The sequence below is a fragment of the Stegastes partitus genome, unplaced genomic scaffold, assembly GCF_000690725.1.
Source record: "Stegastes partitus isolate 25-593 unplaced genomic scaffold, Stegastes_partitus-1.0.2 Scaffold787, whole genome shotgun sequence".
NCBI lineage: Eukaryota > Metazoa > Chordata > Actinopteri > Pomacentridae > Stegastes > Stegastes partitus.
In genome coordinates, this window is record NW_007578518.1 from 234,859 (window position 1) to 257,410 (window position 22,552).

General features: G+C 45.7%; 1 protein-coding gene across 2 annotated transcripts in view; it reads right to left on the reverse strand.

Annotated features, from left to right (window-relative positions):
- Positions 1–22,552, reverse strand: part of LOC103364860 (zinc finger protein 521) — an 89,463-nt gene that overhangs the window by 61,890 nt on the left and 5,021 nt on the right. Inside the window, exons 2-3 of one of the 2 annotated variants that reach the window (XM_008292136.1) lie at positions 19,638–19,691; positions 12,706–12,906 (exon numbers count right to left, since the gene is read on the reverse strand). In XM_008292136.1, coding sequence (XP_008290358.1) covers positions 12,706–12,906; positions 19,638–19,691 — 255 coding nt within the window. Of the gene's footprint in view, positions 1–12,705; positions 12,907–19,637; positions 19,695–22,552 lie in introns of both variants that reach the window. The other variant, XM_008292135.1, reaches the window with a different exon arrangement.

The window sequence follows — 22,552 nt, forward strand, 5'->3', positions numbered from 1 at the left end:
GGGCATCCTGGCATAATGCCGTCAGTAGGAAGCAGCCGTACGGCGAGACGGAGGAGTCGGTGAGCCCCCAAAACACAGCGCGTTAAATCTCTTTGATGAAAAATACCTTTGCTTTAACGGTGGGTGGAGTTTTTTATACATTTGGTCATGTGTAAATAGATGAATGTGTTTTGTTAAATAGATACCAAGGGTGCTTGTGAACACTCTTCACCCAGGGCAAACTGTCTGCATTCTATCTGCATCTCAGCCTCTGTGCACAATACAACAAAACATACAGAAAACAAAAGGGAGCACAGAGGGGGAGAACGAAGAGACAGACCAAACAATAAACTCAACCACAAGAGACAGAGTTTGACTTTGTGTGTGTTTGAGTGTGTGTGTGTGCGCGCGAGTGTGTGTGTGTGTGTGTGTGTGTGTGTGTGTGTGTGTAGTGTGTGTGTGAATCAAAGAGGGAGACAGAAAGCAAGAGGAGGACAAGGGAGATGAAGACAAATGCAGAAAGGGAGAGAGACAGAGGGCGGCAGAGAAAACGAAAGACAGAGGGAGAAATCAAATTTGCAAGAACATAACAAAAAGCTGTATCTCCGACAAAAGAGAACACACAAGGGTATTTGTCTAGCTGTCTGCACCAGCAGGATCCTCTGAAAGTTTATTAAACTAGAACCCTTCAAGAGAAGGCAGAGAGTAGTAAACTATACTACTGGGGAGGAAAAGAGAGAGGGAGAGGGAATGGGAGTGAGCGAGGGGGGGGTTGAAGAAGAAAAAAAGCTAGCTTTTCAGCCTCTGTCTCTCAGAAATTCTTTTATTTCAGCCATGCATTAAGTAACCTCCCCACTGAGTTCTGCTCCCCTTCCTGGTGTGGATAAAGCCGTCCCTCGGGGGAGCCGCTGGTAATTTCCAGCTTCGCCAGAAACTCAGGTATTAGAAAAGACCGCTTGGGGACCTGCCACAATATACCTTCACAATTTCATACGCTCTGAAAAAGAGGGAGCCCCTCCCTCGCAGCCTACCCCCACCCTCCCAGTAAACCCCCTCGAGGGTCCCCAGTTCAAATTTCTGAAGTGCAGACAACGGGTGTATGTGTGGGGGAGGAGAGGGTGGTGGTGGGGGGCCCGTGGGACTGAGCACCAGCAATAGAAAATCCACTGCATAGAGGAGAAAAAAGCATTTCCTCTCTGGTCTGGCAGGAGTGCCTTTTTTCCCCTGGCTCCCACCAGAGGCTTTTTACAAAACATGTGTTGCTGACATGTTGACAGATTGCTCAGTGAAGTGTTAGGCGCATGCACACGGCTGGCCATTTAGGGGGACATGGCTTCCTACCCAACATCCTCTACCTGAGGCACCATGTTTTATACATCATCCCCCAAAGAAAAAAAGGAAACAATAAAAGGTAAGGGAGTTGCTTCCTTTGTGAGGATAGCAGAATATCATAGAGCAGAGAGAGACTGCGTATAATGCTGCCTTAGCTGAACTGCGGTGATGGGGAGGAGCAACGGAAATGAGAATAAGGGAGGGAAATGGTTTCGGGCAGGAAAGACAGAGATAAAGCAGAGAGGTGGGGAAAAAAAAAAAAAGAAGAAGAAGAGCTTGAGGATGGATGCATGGTATGCTTATGTACAGCAGGTGAGCTTGTCAAACCAATAAAAAAACCCACAAGACCTCCTCTTTGTCTTCCTGCACTGAAGCCACCAATCACAGGCAGGAGGATGAAATCTGATCAAAGGCCAGCTTCCAGATCCAACTTCTGCTCCTATCAGGGTATCGACAGCACACGTCTTAATCGCCCTGCGGCTCAAAAAGTGCTGCCGTGGCAACAGGATGGAAATGGGGATCATAATGTATTCATGGTGCTGGCGACCTGGGGGCTGCGGAGCACGCTCTCTGGGGACTGCACTTTACCCAGAGCCAGACGTGTCTGGGCAAAATCACTCCACACAAGACAGCAGCAGAATACTGAGGAGCCATGACAGGATGGAGGGAGGGGAGAAAGAAAGAAAGGGAAGAGAGGGGAGGCAGCGGAGAGCTACGGTTGAAAACGGAAGATGATAGAAAACAAAGATAGAAGGAGAGGGTTGGATGTAAACAATGGACGCCAAATGGTGTCAGATTATTGTGAAGGCAGGAGGAAAGGTTAGTCCATTACTCCGGCACTGAATTGAAACTTCAAAGCACAAAAGACAAAAGATCTGAGGCTCAAGGAGGAAAAAAAACAGGATGTGATTGGTGGGAAGGGGCTTGCTGGGATGAGTGGCTCTACCTTGAGAAGCCTGATGCTGCTTGACCAGGTGGGTGGTTGGCTGAGAAATAAATTGCAGAGGAAATTGGTCCAGATTATCAGGGCCACAAAGAGACATGGCCCTTTGGCCACGGGCGAGGATGGATAAATGGATGGATGAGTAAATGAACAGAGGGATGGAAAAGGGGGGGGGAGATTGATGGCTGAGCAGATGGATGGTTTAGTCGAATTGAGAGTCCAGTTACCCTCCATACGCCGCCCCCCATAACTGACCCTCCCCTGCAAAATAAAAGCCTACATTTGGAGCGACATCTTGCTTCTCTTTCTGTCTGAATGTTCTGCGCTCTCTGATTCTTTCCATCCTAATGATCTCCTCCTCCTCCTCCTCCTCCTCCTCTTCCCTGCATACTCGCATGTATACGTACACAACGACGCTCACAACCCAACACACACACCCGCAAAAACGCTCACATGCGCAAACAAACAAACAAACACAAAGCTATAGCCTGACCTGCTTTTCCTCAACAGGAGGGCAGCTACAACAGGCACCATGCCAGGTAAACATCCTCAAGCCTTGTGCACTCACTGCAGAGGGTAAAGCTCAATGCTGGAAACACACTCTAAAATACAAGGAATAGTCAATTATGTTTAGGACTGGGAAGACATTCTTAGAATATATATTCCTCTTACATGGCCCTCCTGCTGCATTTAGAAAAAGCTGGGGAAAAAAAAAAAAAAAGATATTAAAAAAACACAACTTTTGCTGCATTTTATATCAAGGTTCCTTTTGTAACAGAGAGCCATAACACTTCCCCCTTGAGGTGATGATTCAAATGCATTAAGTCTCCCAAAATGAGAGGATTCACCTGCAGACTGCGGTGTGTCCTTCTGCACTAACTATCCTCCACACGTAGTACACCCTCAGGCATTAAACCTAGGGCCACAGACAACTCCCCTGTCTGTCTTTCCTCCTTCCCTTTAGCTGACAGGTTCTTCGACTGCTAAGCTCCAACACGGACCCGTGTTTGTGATGACTGTGCAGAGCAATCAAGGGAGGGAAAGAAAAGAGAGAAGAGCAAGAGAAGGAATGATGAAGAGGGGTGAGAGGAGGAATACGGGCGGAGAAGAGGTAGAGAGAAACAAGGACATCAACAACGTGTTCTCACAGAGAGATGACCCCTGGCCATCCCGAGGCATCTGGTTTATCTGGCTGTCTGGGTAAGCCACGCACACACCTAATGACTGCAGACTGGTCCGTGTCCCATAGGTTTTTTTATCCCGGATTACGGATGGGGAATGACAATGGGCTGGTAAACTACTGTGCCGCACGTCTAAGAGCTCATATCAGACAAGGAGTTCTCCATGATGAAAAGACCGGGGCGAGTCGAGAACAAGGTTCAAAGTTACTGAAAAGTTCCGGCGTTAGTTTCTGAATTCTGTCCGCGTCGTGATTGATGTGGCCTCTCGAAACACGTTCGCAACACGGAGCAGCTTTAAGACGCCTATATTTTTTTTGTTGCTACTGTATCGCTGATTTGTATGCGTCATAAATAGTATATTACTTCTCCAAACGAAGGTCAACTATACCCACAACTCCGAGCTGCGCATAATGTTGGGGGCCAACATGGAGATGTAGTTTGGACTCTAACCTCCCTTTCCCCCCCCTCATGTTGCATGGCACTGCTCAACAGACCTCAATCTACTTCTGCGGTGGAGATTAGTAATCATCTAGGGTCTTCATATTGATGGCCAGGCTCAGCTTGTTTGCATATTTACTGGCCTCAGAGCCCAGTCGCCTGAGGTGAGAAGCAAATTACATTTCTGCTTACCCCCACGCACACAACTCTCTCACACTCTTTCGATTTCTGCCCCTCGTTTTCTCCTCCGTTTCTTTTTTTTTTTTTCCTTTTTTTTTTTTTCCCCAACCTTGTTTCTCTTAACATGCTGATCAGTCATCTTGCGGTAAGCATCCTTGCCTGCCCTGGTTGCATCTGAATAGCGGTCTCATTTGGCTAACATCATCACAGCGTAATCTTGTTGGAGAGAGCAATCAGTTTACTTTGGAATTAGGTATTCCGTTGGCGGGCCCAGAGAGAAGGAAGGCTCACAGGGTTTAAAGGATGCAGAATACAGTCTTGAGCCTGATTGGGTGATAACAACCCACACAGGCTCCATGTGAGAGTAATGAATGGCCAATGGGAGGCCTGAATAATAATGCAATTGGATTAAAATCCAATCACAAGATGGTTTTGTCTGTTGACTTTGTTTGTGGGGTATGTTCTACAAACCAAGTTCATGATGAGAAAGATGCATCATGCTTTGACTGGGGGCACATAATGTCCTAATATAAAGATTACCACTCTGTTTACTACGGCCCAATCTCTCTTGACTGTCAGTCAGTCTTGCAGGATTTTGTTGATCTGATTTTTTTGCGTACACGCGACGCATATAGAACGAGCCCCACGGCATGATGAAGTGGCGGTAACAGTAGATGTTCTTCGCCGTCTTAAATCAGCGGCTTATTTAGAGAATGGCTGCCACAGGTGGTGAGTTACTATTTAATCAGGGATTTTAATGTCTCGGTCTATCGCGGAGGCATGTACCAAGCTGGCACGCTCTGCAGCCTTTCGTAGAATCCCAGCCACTCGTTGGGAGGCACATCTCTTAGGAGAGGCTCTCTGATCAAATCGATTGACTCCTCCAGTATGATTGATCAGTCAGACAGGTTGGAGGTGGAATGGATTGAATGACCTTTACATTCTCTGAGGTGTCGGGCCCCCTGCCGTCCACTGCTCTTAACAGTAAGAGGACATGTCTGCATTACCTGAGAGCGTGGCTTTGCTGTCAAACCGTTACATTCTGTACTGACACACACTGTTCCCTCTGCCAAAGTGTAGTCCAGCTGGTGGCCTTGGAGACCTTAAACGACACCCATCCTGCACATAAAACTAAATTTATGAACCCACCTTGCAGTCTGAAAATGGCAATTAGCGCTGAGGAACAAATGTGTTACTTCACGTGATATTTGAGAATCCCTGTCCTTGTGGGTGGCTTAACTCCCCATATCCTGGAGTCTAGGAGTGGCCGTTCCACAGAGCCCAATAGCAGCCCCCACCCAAACACTACCCCCTGGCCAACAAAAACAACCCCTGGGAGGGGTAGCGGAGAGGGGGAAATGTTGAGTCGGTGATAGTGTAGCCCCAAAGCTCCTAAACCACAGTGGCTAGCAGGATGCCGTCACAGCTGGCTCTGCTCCTTCCTGTGGGCCCGCTCCACAGAACTCGGCCTGCAGGGAGACATAAACCTGTCGGACTGGTCAGTCTTTCCACCGCCCTCCGGCTCCCTCCTTCCTTTCCTCCCATTACTGGTGAGTTTGGCAAAAGCCATCTAAGGAAAAAGCCCTATGGGGATCAATGTGCAGTACATTTCCATACAGACATAAGCAAAAATCCTGACCTTTTCATTAGGGAGTATTGACGAACACGACTCGAAAGGCTGTGAATGTTCACTTTTAGGTGTGTGTGTGTGTGAATGAGGTACAGGTTGATTGGTGAACTTGTCTTTGTCTCAAACCCATGTTACATCCTTTTGTAGGCTATCATAGAGAAACATGCTACTGAAAGGCTAATACAAATTGTTAATTAAATATGTTTGCTACACTTTTGACACAAGTGAATGCTCGTTTGGCACAAAACACACCAGACACCTGCTACGAACGAAATCAGATCGCTGCAAAAATACCATAGCAACTATAATAAATGCATTTTTAACATTCTATAAATTAAAAATGGAAAGAAATAAACCAAAACCTTGCACACATCATTTAACTATGCAGACTCGGAGGAAAGAGAGAGAAAATAACCTCAACGTTTCACGAAGCATTTGTTTAAAAACTGAGCCCAGAATGTCCATGAAGTTTTTTTTTAAATACATTTTTGCCTTTTCTTTGTGCCTAGTTATGTTTCTCTGTATCTGCTTCATCATTATTCTGGTGAGCAGTCCCACGTTTGAAAGAGAAAAAAGAAAATCATTTGAATTCTGGGGACCCAGAGGAGAGTGAGCAAAACCCAGAGGTAAGATCCAAGCTCGCTCTCCGTGCCCTTCCGTTGGCTGCCTACCTGGTAAACATCTCCACAAGCACCTTGCTTTCAAAACACGTCAACCGGTGCCTATGTACTTTAGACTGGCCGGCCAAGCAGGAATTGAGACTTTATTTGTTTTTTACTTTTTCCTGTCTCTCTTCCGAGCCACCGCACATAACCTGTCTGGCATTAATGATGTTGTTAATAAAATGCGGCTGGTCTGTGGGTGGATTTGCCTGGCAGGCCTGGTGCCTGTCCTTCTCAGAGATAAGCCCACTGCTGGCCTTATCTACCTCCCACAGCCCCACCCAGCAGTGCCGAGCACTGGACACACAACCAGTCAACTCATCACTGGCTAATTACCACCTCTGACTGCCTTACAAAGCAGGCCTGGACTCACATTGCTGCCGCTACTAAGATTGGCTCTCCCCTACCTAGAATGCGTCTCTCTCTCTAGTTCTTTGTCTTTTCCTACCCAACCCCTATCTTAACTTCCCCTTCCTTTGTATGTGCTTGCCTCAATATATTTCACATGTCTCTCCTGGCCAGTTTCGTCCTCTTCTTCTCTATTTTATTTGTCTGTGTTTTTGAAAAATATCCAGTAAGGGCTGAGTTTCGTGGCAGTAATTTCCAGCTGTCGCTCGGAAGGGAATATTGCTCCAGCTTGATTGTGGGTGGTCAGGTAAATCCTCTGTGTACCTTCCACATATGCCTGTGCATCTTGAAAAGGACTAATGCCATTTATGTTACAGTTTCTCAGTAAGGGCTTAAGCCATTTGTGAGGGAGTCAGTTCAATCTCATAGCTTCAGCAGAGCAGCCGAAGTCACTTGTGTTACAGAGTGAGGGAGCGGTTTCTTTTATTCAATTGTTTTCCACTTCCACGAGCGTGTGCCAAGGGGGAGGAAAGCGCCGGCTTAACACGCTCTGCAATTCAACACGGCCAGACGCAGTCCTATTAAGATTTAATGTGCCATTCTTCTGCTTGTGCCGCTGAAAAAGACTTGCAGGCTGAGGAAGAGAGTGAACAAAGAGCAGGCAGAGCCAGGGCCAGGGAGAGATGAAGAGAGTGTAAGAGAAACCGAGACGACCGTTCCATGGGCCGGTCATTGTCATACAACTAAAGTCAGTAGTTTCAAAGGGATGCTACATAGCGGAGGGGGAAACAACAACAATGTCGTTCATATAGTGTTGTCGCTAAGTGCGTGTAGTTCTGGGTGAGTACATGAGATTATCTCTGTTTTGTCCACATGTCATCCCTGCTATTGTGGCTACCTACTTAAGAAAGAGGTCAACTGGATGAAGTCACAGCATGTGTTTAGCCTCTTGGGCGATGAATTATGTGTCGTCTAAAATGCAAAGTGCAAGCACGCAGGTGCTGCGAGGGAGCGCGTGCGCGTGTGCTCGTTAATACGAGTCCGTGTGTGTGTGTGTGTGTGTGTGTTTGCACGCCTAAGCGGATGACTGATTGAACAAGCAAACACGTGAGGGGAAGAGTGTGTTCGACAGAGGGGGATGTGAATATGAGGAGAGCAAAGAGTTGCCGTGCTGGCCATTGTCATTTGTGCCTTAAACACACGAGCATAAAATGCAAGCTCCCCTATTCTTATTTTGATTGTTTTTTCTGCAGAAAATGCAGCGCTCGTCTGACAAAGACCAATAAATACTTTATACAGTGCATAATGTGTGCGGTGTGAAGCACAGGGGAGAGAGAAAGAGGGCGTCCTCACGAGGGCATATGCTTTGAATTCCTAATGACACTCCTGTTAACGTTACCGGCACTGTTGCACAAAGAGGAAACGCACAGGGATGCTGTGCCATGGAGTCAAACATCTACTTTAACAGTACCTTTCTCTCACTTTCTTCCTCCACCTCTCTTTTTCTCCACACCTATTTTTCTGTCTCCCATTGATACTCACACAGAACATGCCCCCCACACAAACGCATACACAGGAAAGACTCAAGCCCAATTGTGAGAGCTCACTCTAGCATGAGGTCTCTTTTCAGTGGCTGCGTTGTGCCAGAAGTAGCTATTCTCCCCTGACCGCCTCTCCTCCTTTCAAAGCCTTGTAATCAGTGTGCTGCTCTTTGTACCAGGATGTCGCAAGACACCCCGGCAAAAACACAGCAGAATTTCTGATGAACGGCAGTGGCTCAGAGTTCGGCTAATCAGGTCTTGCTCATGTCGCTTTCCTCTTATGTGAGCCCTTTTGAAGCAAATAAAGTCTTTGCAGTTTGGCACATTCTTCTTGGCAGCCACAAAGCAGCTGTTGGATCAATACACAAAGTTAGTTGAAAAAAAAAAAAAAAGAAAAAAGAAAGAAAAAAACAGCACAACCAATAGGAGCCCGTTGGAAAGAGTTAGTACAAAACACGGACTGCCAGGAGTCTGTTCATAGTTGAGGGTATTACTGAATGTTTCCATGCCGCTGACCCAAAGACTTGATGTAAATGAATTCAAACGCTTCAAACAAACATATCGCGGTTAGGAATAGAAACGGGAAAACATATATCAGTGGGTTTAACAAAAAAAAAATTTGTCTGGCTCGCCATCGCCAGCACCGGCTTCATATTAGAAATTTGTTTAAACTTTTTCTATCATATTAGCATCCTCTGCATTGTGGGGCGATGTTATTGTTTTTCACTGAGTATTAGTATTTCATTTGTATTTTTCTCATAAATCTGAAATGCATTTTATTGAAGCTGAGTGCATTTTGCAACGTCTACGGGGATGAAGAAAGGGGAAATCTACATAATATAAATCCATATATGGCCCAGTTATCTCTCTCTCTTCCTCTGTTGCACCCTCTCTGATTGATTCCTTTATCTGAGGGAAGCAGAAGACATGCTCTGTTTGCTCGCACAGTGGCCGGCAGGAAAACTGAGAAGGACACTTATTAAAAAGGTCATCTCACAGAGGGTTAAAATAGCAGGGCACAGATCTCTCTGGGGGGAGCAGCCATGCCCCTCCTCTAGTGAAGGACACAAGAAAAGGTGTTGCTCAAGGGAGCTGGACCCGTAATGAAAGAATGGCCACCAGGCTGACAGCCCATGTGTGCACTAGGCTATTCAAATACCTTCAGAGACACGGAATTGAAGAATTGACGGCGAAAGCCTGTGTGAAAATGCAGTCTTTTGAATTAAACTTTGAGCTGGAGGTGTTATTTTTATTTACAGTGTGGGCTAGCTAGTAAACAAGAGCGGAAATGAGATGAGGAGCAAGGTATTTCTTTGGCGAGCGGATCCGAAGGCATGTTTCCTTGCCTACCGTTGCAATCTCGTATCATATGAACATGTCTTGTGCCAACTGAGAACAAAAGTCAAACTGCGGACGCTGTTTTTCGCTTTCTCTGCGAAGGATCGGTAACAATACAAGGGTGTACAGACAATACAAAGAGACAGAGAGATAGTGAGACAAAGCATTTGTGAAGTGTTTTTGGAAAGGCCTATGGAATAGCTATGCCTCCAGCCTCCTGTCTCCTCCCTAGGGCAGCCTAAAGCCCTGTCGGCAGGATGCTGATCCCCACACGGAAACCTGATCCGCAGCCATCCTGGAGCCGGAGGGGGGACGGAGGAGCGCTCTCCCCCCACAGAGCCCCTCCGCTTCTGCCCCAGAGTTAAAGGGGTGCTCTGGGGGAACATTCTTCTAGCCCTGCCCCAGCCAGCCTCCACTCTCAACTCTCCAGAGAAGCATTCTTCCAGCCCTGCCCTAGCCTTCACTGGGATCTCCTGGGGAGCATTCCTGAAGCCCTGCCCCAGCCCAGGACGGGCTCCCTGGGGACGCATTCCTGCAGCACTCTCTCTCTCTCCTTCACTCTCCCCATCTCCCTCTTTTCTCCCTTGCTCCCTTTCTCAGGCTCTCGCCTTCCTCCGCAGTCCAGCATTAGTGCGATCAATAGCACCGATCGCATCGGGGACACGAGGCAATCCATACCCATGCGCTCCCTTAGCGCACTGCAGTGGTCACGGCTTAAGTGCATGGAAAGGTGTTATACCTCTGCCAGACGGGGGGAAGACAATGGCCGCCATTGATCGCAGTGACATGTAACATCTTTCTCGTCCTCTCTGTCCGTCGGGCGTGGTCGACGCGCAGTTCGAATCTGTTTAGACTTTATTTAGCCTGTTTTGTCTCAATGCTCTTGTGAAACTTGTGTTTTACTGTGGAACATCGACGCAAAGTATAATGAGGCCCAGGAAAGAAAAAAGAAAAAAAAAAAAAACACGTGAGGTAATGGGTGTACGCGGGCATGTCTGGTTCTGGTAATACACTGTATATGCTTATGAGCTATTAGCTGGGAGAGAAAGAGTTGAGCTCTGTCGGCAAGCAAATCTCCATATGTGGATTGGTTCCAGTCAAGCTCTGCAATTTGTTTACCAAAAATAAAACATTTGAAATTGTAAAAATGGAGAGTTTAGCAGGTGCTGCTGCTTGATTAGAAAATGGTTCTAATAAAGGATCCATCTGTGAGTAGAGACTTGATGTAAGGCAGATTAATTGGTCATGGATGTCTACATAATGCCACATAGGAAATCTCCTCCCATATTCCAGAGAATACACAAACACGCACGCACACACACATATTCCAAGTACTTAGTATGCCATCTAGAAGTTTCTTTTCTCCCACTGTGTTTGAATACTAATAGAGTGTTTCTGCACAATCACAATACCCTAATGGCAATTAGATTCTTTTGTTTGGTTTCCACAGGGGCTCTTATCCAAACTGTGTTTTTTTTCATCATTGAGCAATTAAGAGTTATTTGTCCGTAAGATTGACATTTATAAAAGACAGGCTTAATTATAGAAAAAAAAAAAAAAATATGGCTGAGTCAGTCATGACCGCTCAGAAATGCTGCAGAACATGAAAGACCTGCCCCCGAATCAAACGCGCAACTTTTTTTTAACGTTACTATTTCCTGAATGTTACACCATAAAGTAGGAACAATTAAAAGAGAATTTTAAATCAAGCAGGTTTAGAACATGTCTTCGTATGTCTTAAATAATGCCCTTTGTGTTTTTATTTTCTGTGTTGCCCAAATAGAACGTCCACAAATCCGTGTTGGCTTGACAGAATTGGGTGTTACATTGAAAAAAAAAAAGAGAGAGACACGAGGTTGTGCACTTAGTTTCCCTCAAACCAATGAATGCTTTTGTTGGATGGCAGCATTGCAAAAGTGAACAGTGCATTGATTTTCACACCTTTAGTCGACCGGGTGTCACTTTTTTTTTTTTAAATTTGAACACACATGAGCACACCCGAAGCACACGTAGGTGCAAACAAGCACATCTGCACATACAAAGGCACTCGTGCAATGAAACGTGCATGCATTTCTGCTCAAACTCACACCGACGGCAGAACGCACGCTGACATGCACACACACATACGATCCACACATAAACAAACACAAGACCCGGTCCTTGAGACTGTCTTACAGTTAATGGAAAATGTTTGTAAAACTCGTGGGAGAGCTAACCTATAATTTGTGGTTTGCTGATTGTGGGTTGCAAAATATGAAATCAAACTGTGCTTGAATGTAAACAGAACAGAGACTAAACTGGCATTCTCTTGAACATCTTTCAGATTTTCTTTGAAATGATAAACAGTAGCTTTTGTACCGCTTCAGACGCAGAATTGCATTACAGTTTAGTTTACGCTCGGCTTCTGCAGATAGGAAGCGACAAGGTCTGTGACTAAACACTGGGAAATGTGTGTCATATGGTGTTTCTCAATACGGGCCCATCAGGACGTGTAAAGGAGGACAGCAAGTCCAGGAGAAGCACATGGAAACCTTCAGTTCACATCATTAGTTCTGTCTGCCACCTTGTCAGGGTATTTATAGTCCTATTCATCCATCAACAGGTCAATGACACAGTCTGCCAATGGCATCCTTCTCTTTCAGTCCCACTAGGTATTACTACTGCAGCTCGCTAGCAGTGGGACCAGCTGAGGGACTTTCCTGGAGCAAGGATCTGCTTCCAGTTGGTGGTCTGGTAACTGTGGGACCTAGTGGCCGCCTGCTATTAACACACACTATTAGTGAAATGTTGGAATTAGTATAGCGCTGTATAAAGTGTGAAGCAGTCAAGGACACAATGCTCATGCTATAAATACACAATAATGTATTTGGATGTGTGGAGGCCTATTTGTGTGTCGCTGCTGCAGATACTGATGTACAGCACATATAACTAAAGCGCTCTGTGTGTGTGCGGCCTGCGTTGTTGGATATCTACCAAGCAAACTGGTAGTCTGGTGTTGTGCTTCCCTTGGTGCAGTGTACTAACACACATAGTGTGGCATATTCTCTGGTGAAAGCATAGAGCGAGAGTGGGAGTGGGAGAAGAGCTGAGTGGCAGAGTGGAGGGGAGGCTCGGTGGGCTGAACGTTGTTTACCTGTCAGCTGGCATTGATTAATCTTGTGTTCGGTGAGATCGCTCAGCGACTCGAACACCTGCCGGCAGCTGTCGCAGCTGTGCAGTGCAGGCTCCTCGTCCTCCTCCTCTCCCTCCTCTCCTTCCTCTGGAGAGAGCAGCCTCTTCCTCAGACGCCCGGTCTCACCATCCTCCGCCGCCCTCTCGAGGGCGCACTCTGGATCTGCCAAGCCACAGGAAATGACAGCACCACATAGTCAGAGGGGTGACCCACACAGTGAGGCACTACAGCTTCCTCTGGGTGACAATAAAATGGATTTCTAGACTCTGGATTTAATAAAAACAATAATAAAAGCTGTAATAAAAATGCAGGTTCAATTTGGGCCTCTGTAACTCAACCACTCATGCCATAACAGAACTGTTGGGCAGGTGAGGGTGAGAGATATACAGGCGGAGGAGAAGGTGGCACAATGCTCACGCACACACAAATCTAAGACACACACACACACACACCTCCTGTTATTAGAAATGGTTTTTACGTTGTGTTTGCCCTGCTTCACCCAAGCAAAACTTCAGTATATGAAACTAGACTGATGGGAATATGTGTAGTTAATAAATCCTGGATTGCAGTTTTGGCTGGACCAAAGAAATATGAAATTCTGCCAGTGAGTGGTGAATTGCATCAGTCAGCATCTATCAGAAGAGACAGACCTCGCCATATTATCCAGCCATCTAGACCAGAACCGTGGATGTATGGAGTGTAGCAGAGTAAGACACACAAAACTGAGATTGGTGTGTGTTAGGATGTCGTCACGACACACTTCCCTAAATTATTCAGCCTTGCTCGCAGGCAGCCGCGGGTCGCACACATCAATATTCTTCAATCCATCTGCAGTTTTGTCTCTTGTTGGCTTTGTGCTGCAGCAGTGCCAGGGGTGGGCGACTGACTACCCTGAACCAGGACGAGGAACCATTTTTCAAATTACCAGTCTGATCTGAAGTTCTTCACGTGATGCTAAAATATGCTGACAGCAAATCAAACCTTGCATTGCTCACTTGCAGCGCGCCGTACACATCTTGGTTCAGAAGCCTAGCAAGGCGAGCGTAGCTTGGAACAGCATCTCATAAATAGGCTGCATGGCCTGCAGCCCTGTTTCTCCCCCGCTGTGGCCATTACCCTTAACAATAAGACTGATTAAAAAGCCATATTCACAATCAAACAATCATGTCACCCTGGTTAGACTTTGAGGGGGAGAAGAGCCTTTACACTTCACTGGCAGCCATTTTAAGCCCCACTGATGCAAGAGTTCCTCAGCCTGTCTGGAAACTCCGGAGGGGAACGTTAGGAGAAAGTCTGTTTTTTTGCCTAGCACACAGTTAGCAGAGCCCGAGGACACGAGTGTGTGGCACCGATGTGTGCAGGTGTGGGTGTACGTATATTGGGTGTATGTACACTTGGGCAGCCATTTTAAGTCCTCCTTCTGTAGGGTGCTCTTAAACTGTGAAATTCCTTGAGGAAAGGCGTTCCAGAACTCATCAAGGCCACCCAGGATTTTTCCTTTCCCCCACTTGCGCCAAGTATTGATGTAACATCACACCCTCCATTGTCCTTCCCTCTTGGCGACTGAGGCTCTCGGAACATGCCCTCTAAAAATATCAGCACTGTGGTCCCCGGTGGGACCATGCAGAACAGAACAGAAGGTGTTTCAAGAAAATGAAAATCCCAACCCAATCCTCACAGATGCAGGCCTTTCTTGCTCTGGGGGAAACACTTCTGACTGAGGCCAAAAGCCACACAATATAGACTTATGATTCATCCACACACACAGACACAGAATTCACAATATGCACTGAAATGTGAACACTTCATGTCTTTTTTTACAGGGTGTCTGTGGAGGAGGTTAAGACTTTGATTTTATGTTTTTTTTTTTTTTCCAAAGGCCTTCATGAATCATTAATTTCTCTAATATTACAGCTTGGTACTGTCAGAGAAAACAACTGATGGCTACATTTAAGCATTTTACGTTTAATGTGAAAAATCAGAAACCTCAGTGCAGCTGCATTTAAGCTATTTTCCACATTAAGTTCTCGTATTATTCTTCAATACAATCTGGTCAGAACCTAAAGAGCTTCGTGCATGTTTGATCCTCACTCCTGTGTTTTCTCTTGTTTTAGGTGACAAGTTTTCAGCTACAAGTTCCAGTGAATCCAGGCCGGGTCAGCGCGCTCGGTCGAGCCGAGTGACCTCCGGTGCACCGCTGTGATGCGCCGCTAGAAGTGTAAACCTTCTACGTTTGGGGAAGGAGTAGCGGTTTGGAAAGTAGGAGTGGGGGGTTTTGACATGGCAAGGTCACGTCCAACCCTGGGATTAAAGAGCCACATCAATACTGAGGTTCCTGTGCCTCTGGGCCTCATACAGTAATCCATCAGATCAGGACATCCTCTTCTACCAGTCTCTACAGGCTGGACAGCAGATCAATACCAGCATGCTTGGAATGGCTGACAATCACATGTGGAATATCGGAGGGAAGATGTGCAACATATTGAGAGTTTTTTTCATCAAGCCTACCGAGCTTCTTAATGTTGATGATCGGCTTGTTGGTGGAGAAGGTTGGGGAGGGAAGAGCGACGCTGCACTGATCCGTGCTCTGATAAGGGCAGCTCAAAGCAACACGATCGTAGCTGGAAGATTATTCATAAGGAGGCGGAATTTTCCATCTTTATTGTAGCAAAAGCACATTAATACCGTGCTAATAAAACACGGGATATCTGAATGGTGATTGACATCTTTAGGGCCGCGCAATATCCGTCCGAGTCCAGATCCATCCATCACGCGCACACTTATGGTCTCTTACGGTGCCTGGTGACATTTATCATGGCACAACTTTCATCTTGTGAGTTGAAGAGTCTCTTGGACCCCCCACCCTTATATTATTGAATATTTCTCCTCTTAAATATTTATAACCTTTTAATTGATATTCTCTTCTCTGCTCCATTAGCCCCACCAGGGACCCGTGGTCCCTAGCAGGGAAGCCTACACTCATCCCCCACTGTCTGGCCCACACACTGAGACAGGTGGAGACACTGACCACAGGGAGAGAGGAAGGGCAACGAACACACAGGAATAATAGAGGGGAGGGGAAATAATAGATAAAGTTAAGAGTGTGGCCGAGCCCGCAACTCGATGTGATTTTAACACAAAGAGTTAACTCTCGAATCCCGCCTTTAACCTCACTGGAGATTTTTCCGTCTAACCTTAAGCTAAAAGAATCAAACGCAGCATTGAGCGCGTTTAATGCGAGAAAAAAAAAGAGAGAGAGAGCGAGAAAAGTTGTTGTGAGTACATTTTTTAAAAGCAACGGATGTCAGTGTTTTTAACCGGAATTCAATTCAACGTTAAAAAAAAAAAAAGTAGGAAATCACTGAGGGCTACGTTCTTACTTGCCTGTAGATACAGTATGTCGAGCTCCATCAGGCTGAACCCTGATGGAGCCGCCTTTTGTGCAATTGAAAGAACTTGGTGTCAAAAACATCATTACCAGCGCACCCATCTCCTCATTTCCCCATCATTTTCCAGAGATCCTGATCTTACGATGCCCCCCTCCTCCTCCTCTCCCCTCCCCTCCACCCCTACAACCACCCACCCCCAAGTTCGAATTAAGAATTTATTTTAACCAGCGAGCAGCTTCTGTCTACACGTGTCGGCAGGCCTGATCAAAGGTGAGCGCGCTCCTTTATCAGAGTGAGGGAGGCTGTCAGAAATAGGAGGACATTAAGATTGAATAACCTTCACACGCTTGCCGGCACCTCATTATTTAAAAATCTAAAACTTTTGCAGAGCACCCACCATATATAGGTCACACTACATTCTAATGCCACATGTGCCTCCAAGTGTATCCTCCTCTGTGTGGATGGGATTTGGGGGCTCTCCACTTAAACCGTCACATCCACTGATCCCCCATCATTAAAGAATGTCATGATCCGACGTCGAGGCTGCGAGCTTGACACTTGCCAGATTGTTAACGATCATCAAGATTTTACATGGGGGGAGTCTGTGTTCATATGGTCGGTGCGTGCAATTCATCTGCTCCGTGTCCTCCGGATTCGTATTAGGGACTAATTGCTGTTTAATAATTTGACGTGTTTGAAATTTGAGAGTAAATTGGCAGAGGTGTTTGTCAAAAAGCCACTGCTCTTATACGGCGCTAAACACCATCACAATCTCAAAGTGGCGCGCTGACAGAAAATCTTTTCGCGCCTTGTTATATATTACAAATAAACATGCGGTAAATTTATGAAAATTTTATGATGCATGCTGAGATGAGGATAAGAGCAGCACGAGGAGAGAGAGAGAGAGAGGGAAAAAAGGTGCCAAACAATTATAGGAGGAGTAAGAACAAACACTGAACACAACACGGAGAGCAGTACATGAAGGAAGCAGCACATGTAATCACAGGTATACAGACGGCATCATCCACCATTAAAATCTCGGCACCGGAAAAAGACAACGAGCGCACAAAAGAAGAATGGAAATCAAAGCGGCTGAATGAGAAACAACATTTGAACATACCAAATGCTCTTTCTCTCCCGCTCGCCCTGTCTTACTCGCTCTCTCGCAGGGAGTGATAATATTGAACGGAGCGCCTTGCTATGCCATTAGTGCAGTAAAACATCAAAGGAAATGAATAATAGAGAATATGATTTTCTGAAGTGGTGGAGTGAAAGAGTCCTTTCCTCTTCCTGCTGTAGTGAGCCCTGCAGTACATTGATCTGTGGACAGCCTCAACCTCCGCCAGAGCCAGAGCCTCAGACGCTGCCGCCGCCGCCGCACCACCACCAGCACCAGCAGCACCACCACCACGCTGCACTGCTCTACGCTACAGCACCTTGCCACCCAGACGCCCCTTCAGATCTCTGTAACTCTTCTATTTGCCTCAGTCCACTCCACTTTGACATAGCTGACACAGACTTCCAAAAAAAACAGCCTCGATCTGACATAGCCGAGAGCAAAAAAAAAAAAAAAAGAGAGAGAGAAAGAGAGAAAAAAGAAAGGGATGTATATATATATATAAAAAAAGAAGAAGAAGAAGAAAAAGCACTGAGCATGTGGTTATAATTACACACAGGCAGCGCAGTGGTAAAGCCAAGCTGCAGATCTTAAGCCTGCTCCAGACTCTCTGGGTAAAAAAGCGCACTGCCTCATTAAATCTCAGATATCACACTGTTCCTGCCCCTCTATACTATGCATAATACTGTCTATCTTTTAGAGGGCCTCTTTTGTTAGCATTTCTCCTTTGCCTCTGCTACATATCAAACATGAATGAGAAACAGGATGCAGGGCCTGCAGAATGCTCGCAGAGTCACAGAAGAGCACGACTGGGGGTCTACTTATGAGGCAGATCTTGACACCACGTCTGATTAAGCCCTTAGCTTGTCAGAAGTCTAATGGCTATTGTGGCCCTGTCCATCAAATTGGCAAATGCATGGAAATCAGGTAAGCTTTTTTTTTTTTTCCACTGCCTTTTCTAATCTCGCGTTATAAGGGCTTGTGGTTTAACCGCAAGGATGAATCGCCGCCGCCGCTGTCATCTTCACCCGAAACACTCGAAAAGGTCGGAGGTGACAAATCGGCGAGGGTGAAACGTGGCAAAAGTTTACCACCACAAACAACTCCTCTCTCTCTCTCTCTTATTGACCGTTCGTCACGCCGCATCCTGAGAGGGGGTTAAAAAATAAATCAGTCAGACGAAGTCAAATGAGGAAAGTGAGAAATTAATTTGTGCGCCCTCCTGATTTCTCCACAGGCAGACATCGATCATGTGGCGGCTGTCTCCCCTCACTCTGGAGATGGAGGTGGTGGAGGGATGGGGAGAGGGGAGATTCGTGTGTCTGAGGGGGTCGTTGTAATCAGGCACACTCATTAGCTCTGCTTTGGCTCTGGATGACAGGAGGTCTCCGAGGCAAGTCTGCCTCTTATGCCCAGTCCCTCATCCCTTGAGCTGGGGTTAGAAGGGCTAAGGAGGCAGTTTTTTTTTCTTTCCTTTTTCCTCTCACAGAACCAACCCACCAATTCTTATCAATACATATTAGAGCAGCAGATGTAAATATTGCTTTTTGGTGGATAAACAAAAACGTTTTAAAAAGTTTGCTGGTCAATCGAGAGGGAAAGACGTGTTGCGCAAAGCGAGATATCTGACCTGCTTCTGTCTAAACACGGCACGGTTTGAGAATCTCAAACGCACCCTTAAATACCTGTAAGATACCGAGGTTTGCAGAGATCAAAAAATACCGTACCAATAAGAAACCAAAGGGATGTTTCGCAGCGGTGCATGCAGCTCCTGTATTTCAGAAAGCCATGGGTAAATGCTGGACTAATGTGGCAGCCTAGGAGTACCCAGGGTCCCCAGCCTGCTGGGCAAAACCATCCATATCGGGTTTAAAATAACCACGCCTGAGACTTAACCTTTACCAGAGACAAATGAAATGAAAATATACAGTGTGGTGCATCAGGAGCAGGCTTCATTCATAGGGGGCTTTCTGCTAGCCTGACCTGAATTACCGCTCTGTTCCTGGAGGGCCACTGTGAATGGCACGCGTGGAGACAGGACACATTCATCTGCGTGGCTCTATTCTACATCATACAGAGGGCTGGGAAACAAAGAGTGGAGGAAAAAAAACACCTCGGCAAGAACACACAAGAACACAAGGACGGCTATAAGCACACCTGAATGCATGCACACAAACAAAAAGGAAAAAGAGTCGCGCCACCACTCCGTCCTTCTCCTCTGAACACCATGCAGTTTACAGTATCAAAACCTCAAAAACAGGAAACGCATACTTTATATCATTCTGGTCCCAACAAAGATTTTACAGACAGACGCACACACACACACATATACAGACACATGATCCACTTTCCAGCCGAAAATGATGAAATATGAAATGGAGCATTACCGCTTGGAATGGCAGTCTGCCCAGGACTGTGCTGGTCCTCTGTCACATTGTCTTCTACTGCCAGAAAGAGAGAGGGGGGAAGAAATGGAGGGAAAGAAACAGTTAACAGTGAAAAAACAAGTTAGACACATTGAGATTTCCTTCTTTTTTATTATTTACTATTGAGATTTTCTATATGGAAACTCCAAGAGATTTCAGCAGCTTTTTCGACAGCTCAACCTGCGGTTTGGGAATCCGCACAAGCCTTTCATATGTATGAGGTTTGGCAACAAGGCAAACAACCACCCACGTAAATAACATATTGGACTGGGTAATGACGTGATGAATTATGAACGTCTCCCATGAAACATCCTCCCAACATCAACAGTGACCAAGTAAAAAACACCTTGATGACTACGTTAGTGAGGAGGTTGTACAGTGCGCTGGTTAGCTAAATTAGACGGCATCAAAAAGGAGATTTGTAGATTCCTGTGTGAATATGGATCTTCTAAAAACCTGACTGTGATCCAAAGTTAAATGCAAAACTTTGAGTCATACATACATATATACATGTGTGTGTACGTATGTATGTATTTTCCCTGAATGTGTCATCAGGCAAAGCAGCTGCAAAGTGCTTTTGCTCTTTAACAGGCTGGGTGACAAAACAGTGACGGCTTGATCGGCACTCAGATCTGCTCATTAGGTGCATGGCAACTAAACCACTTTTGACTTTTTTTTTTTTGACAACAGCACCGGCCTTGAAAGACATGACTTGTGTTTAGTAAAAGGTAGGAACCTTTTACATTGGAGCCTTTTTGGAACTGGTGAGACTTCCTTGTGGCATGTCAAGTACAAGAAATGAAATGGATTTTAACAGCGGGAAGAGAACAAAAGAGTCTCCCACCTGTTCCATGTAAAATGAGGGTCTCACTGAGGACTTCTTACGCCTCTGCGTTCCACCCCTGCAGTTGAAATGCATTCTCCATTATGTCTTTTCTTTCTAGTCTTTCATTTTCCTGGGCAAAGAGGAAGGGGGGAGTCTGACAGGACCTCCCAGTAGGGGAGTGTGGCAGTGACTGCCAAAGCAGAAACTGGCGCACTTTTAAAATCGCACAAAATATCCTGTACTTTGCATAATTAAGGTGGGATCCTATGGTGGCAGAAGCCTTTTCCTCGGGGGAGCACAAGTCAGTGTCAAGCAGGGTGTCAAACCTCGGTGAAAAATGAAGAGGGAAAGTGTCGAGCAGTTTCTTGCGAAGACGGCAAACGACGGAGCGTTTCGCAGCGAGGCCGCGTCCAGCCAAAACTCAGAACTCCTACGAGAAGCTCTGACGCAGAACAAACTTGTAAACATATGCCAATAATAAATTGAGTACATATAAGAACGTCTCTAATCGGAAGCATTTCCCACAGTAACAATTATAACTGATGCAGAGTGAAAATATGCTAAACAAACGGTCATGGGTCTGGCAATTAATTAGCTAAATCAAGTAAAAGTGATGGAACAGACATAGTTGGACACCATGGAGGTATATCCCCCAGAGCCGCCGAACGGGACCGCATCAGCCAACAGAGAAACCTTGTCCTGCTAAAGGAGGCCTTAGTGACTGACGCCCTGAGAGTTTAATGAGTTTCTCTAGCACTGTTGAGCGCCTTGCATCTAGGATCATTTAAATGGGCTAGAGATAGGGGGTCCTAATAAATCCCCCATGGTTCTATCAGAGATTGGTGGTGGGAGCTGGAGTTTTTGTTTTGATTACCGTCCCTGTTGGTGAGATGAGGGAGTTCAGGCAGAAAATTCTATTTTACAATGCCATAAGAACTTAAACATTACAGCAGTTTGAGCAACGATTTGTCACCACTGTGAACTTATTAAAAGTTTTGTCATTTAAAGTAAACAACTTCCATCACAGTGCATGTTCTGTTCTCATTTGCACCTGTCTGCTAGATAATTAATAGCCAGCTAGAAGCAATCATAGAGGGTAAGCTGTCAAGTAAGGGCAAACTCCTATGATGTCTCGCACTGGCTGGACATTTGATCAACAATCGCAACGGAACAAATATAAATAGCCGGGCGGTTTTAATTAATATACTCCAAAGCTCGTGATCACCTCGTAATGACTTCAGCTGAATACAGCTCAGTCAACACCGTTGTAAATGCATCACTGCTATCAGTTAATTAATGTTTGACGAGGTACAGTGTATCACTCAGTCGGTGACAAACTGTAATCATGCTGCTAGGTTTTGTTGATACAATACCAAACACACATGGGACCATTTCAGCACAGCTCCTTTGATTTTTAAAATGCGGAGCAGGAAAAAAAAACATAATCCCACAACAAGTGGCGCAGCATTAAAGGCCACTAATTAACACACTGGCCACACAGAAAAAAACGAACCAAGAGTAACTGTCATTATATTGTGAGTGACAATTCCCAGGATGGGATGTTTACTTTTTATTTATTTTTTAGGAATGAATTCATTTGCTACAGAGCAAAACAAGACGCAAAAACAAAACACGGAGTAAAAAGAAGTTGGAAAAAAAAAAAGCAACAACAACCCCTTAAACTACATTTTTAAAAAAACGAATCCACACATGCACAGACTATGAGACACCACATCTGTACAAGGAATGACTTAATAGACACGAATAAAAAAAAGATGACAAACTCACAGCAGCCTGGACTTTTTTCTAATCCATCAAATCAGTTCCTGCTGTGTAAGGCAGCACAGCGAGGATTGTGTATGTGCGTGCAAACACGTGTGCATAAATACTGTACACGTCTTTTTCTGTGCCTTCATATGAAAGCTGCCGCGCATTTGTGTGTGTGTCTTGCCTCTGTACATGGGTATCTCGCAGCACTTCTCAGACATGAAAAAAAAAAAAAAAGAAGAAGCCCTGAGTGTGTTCCTGGATATGCGTGACTCATCTGCTT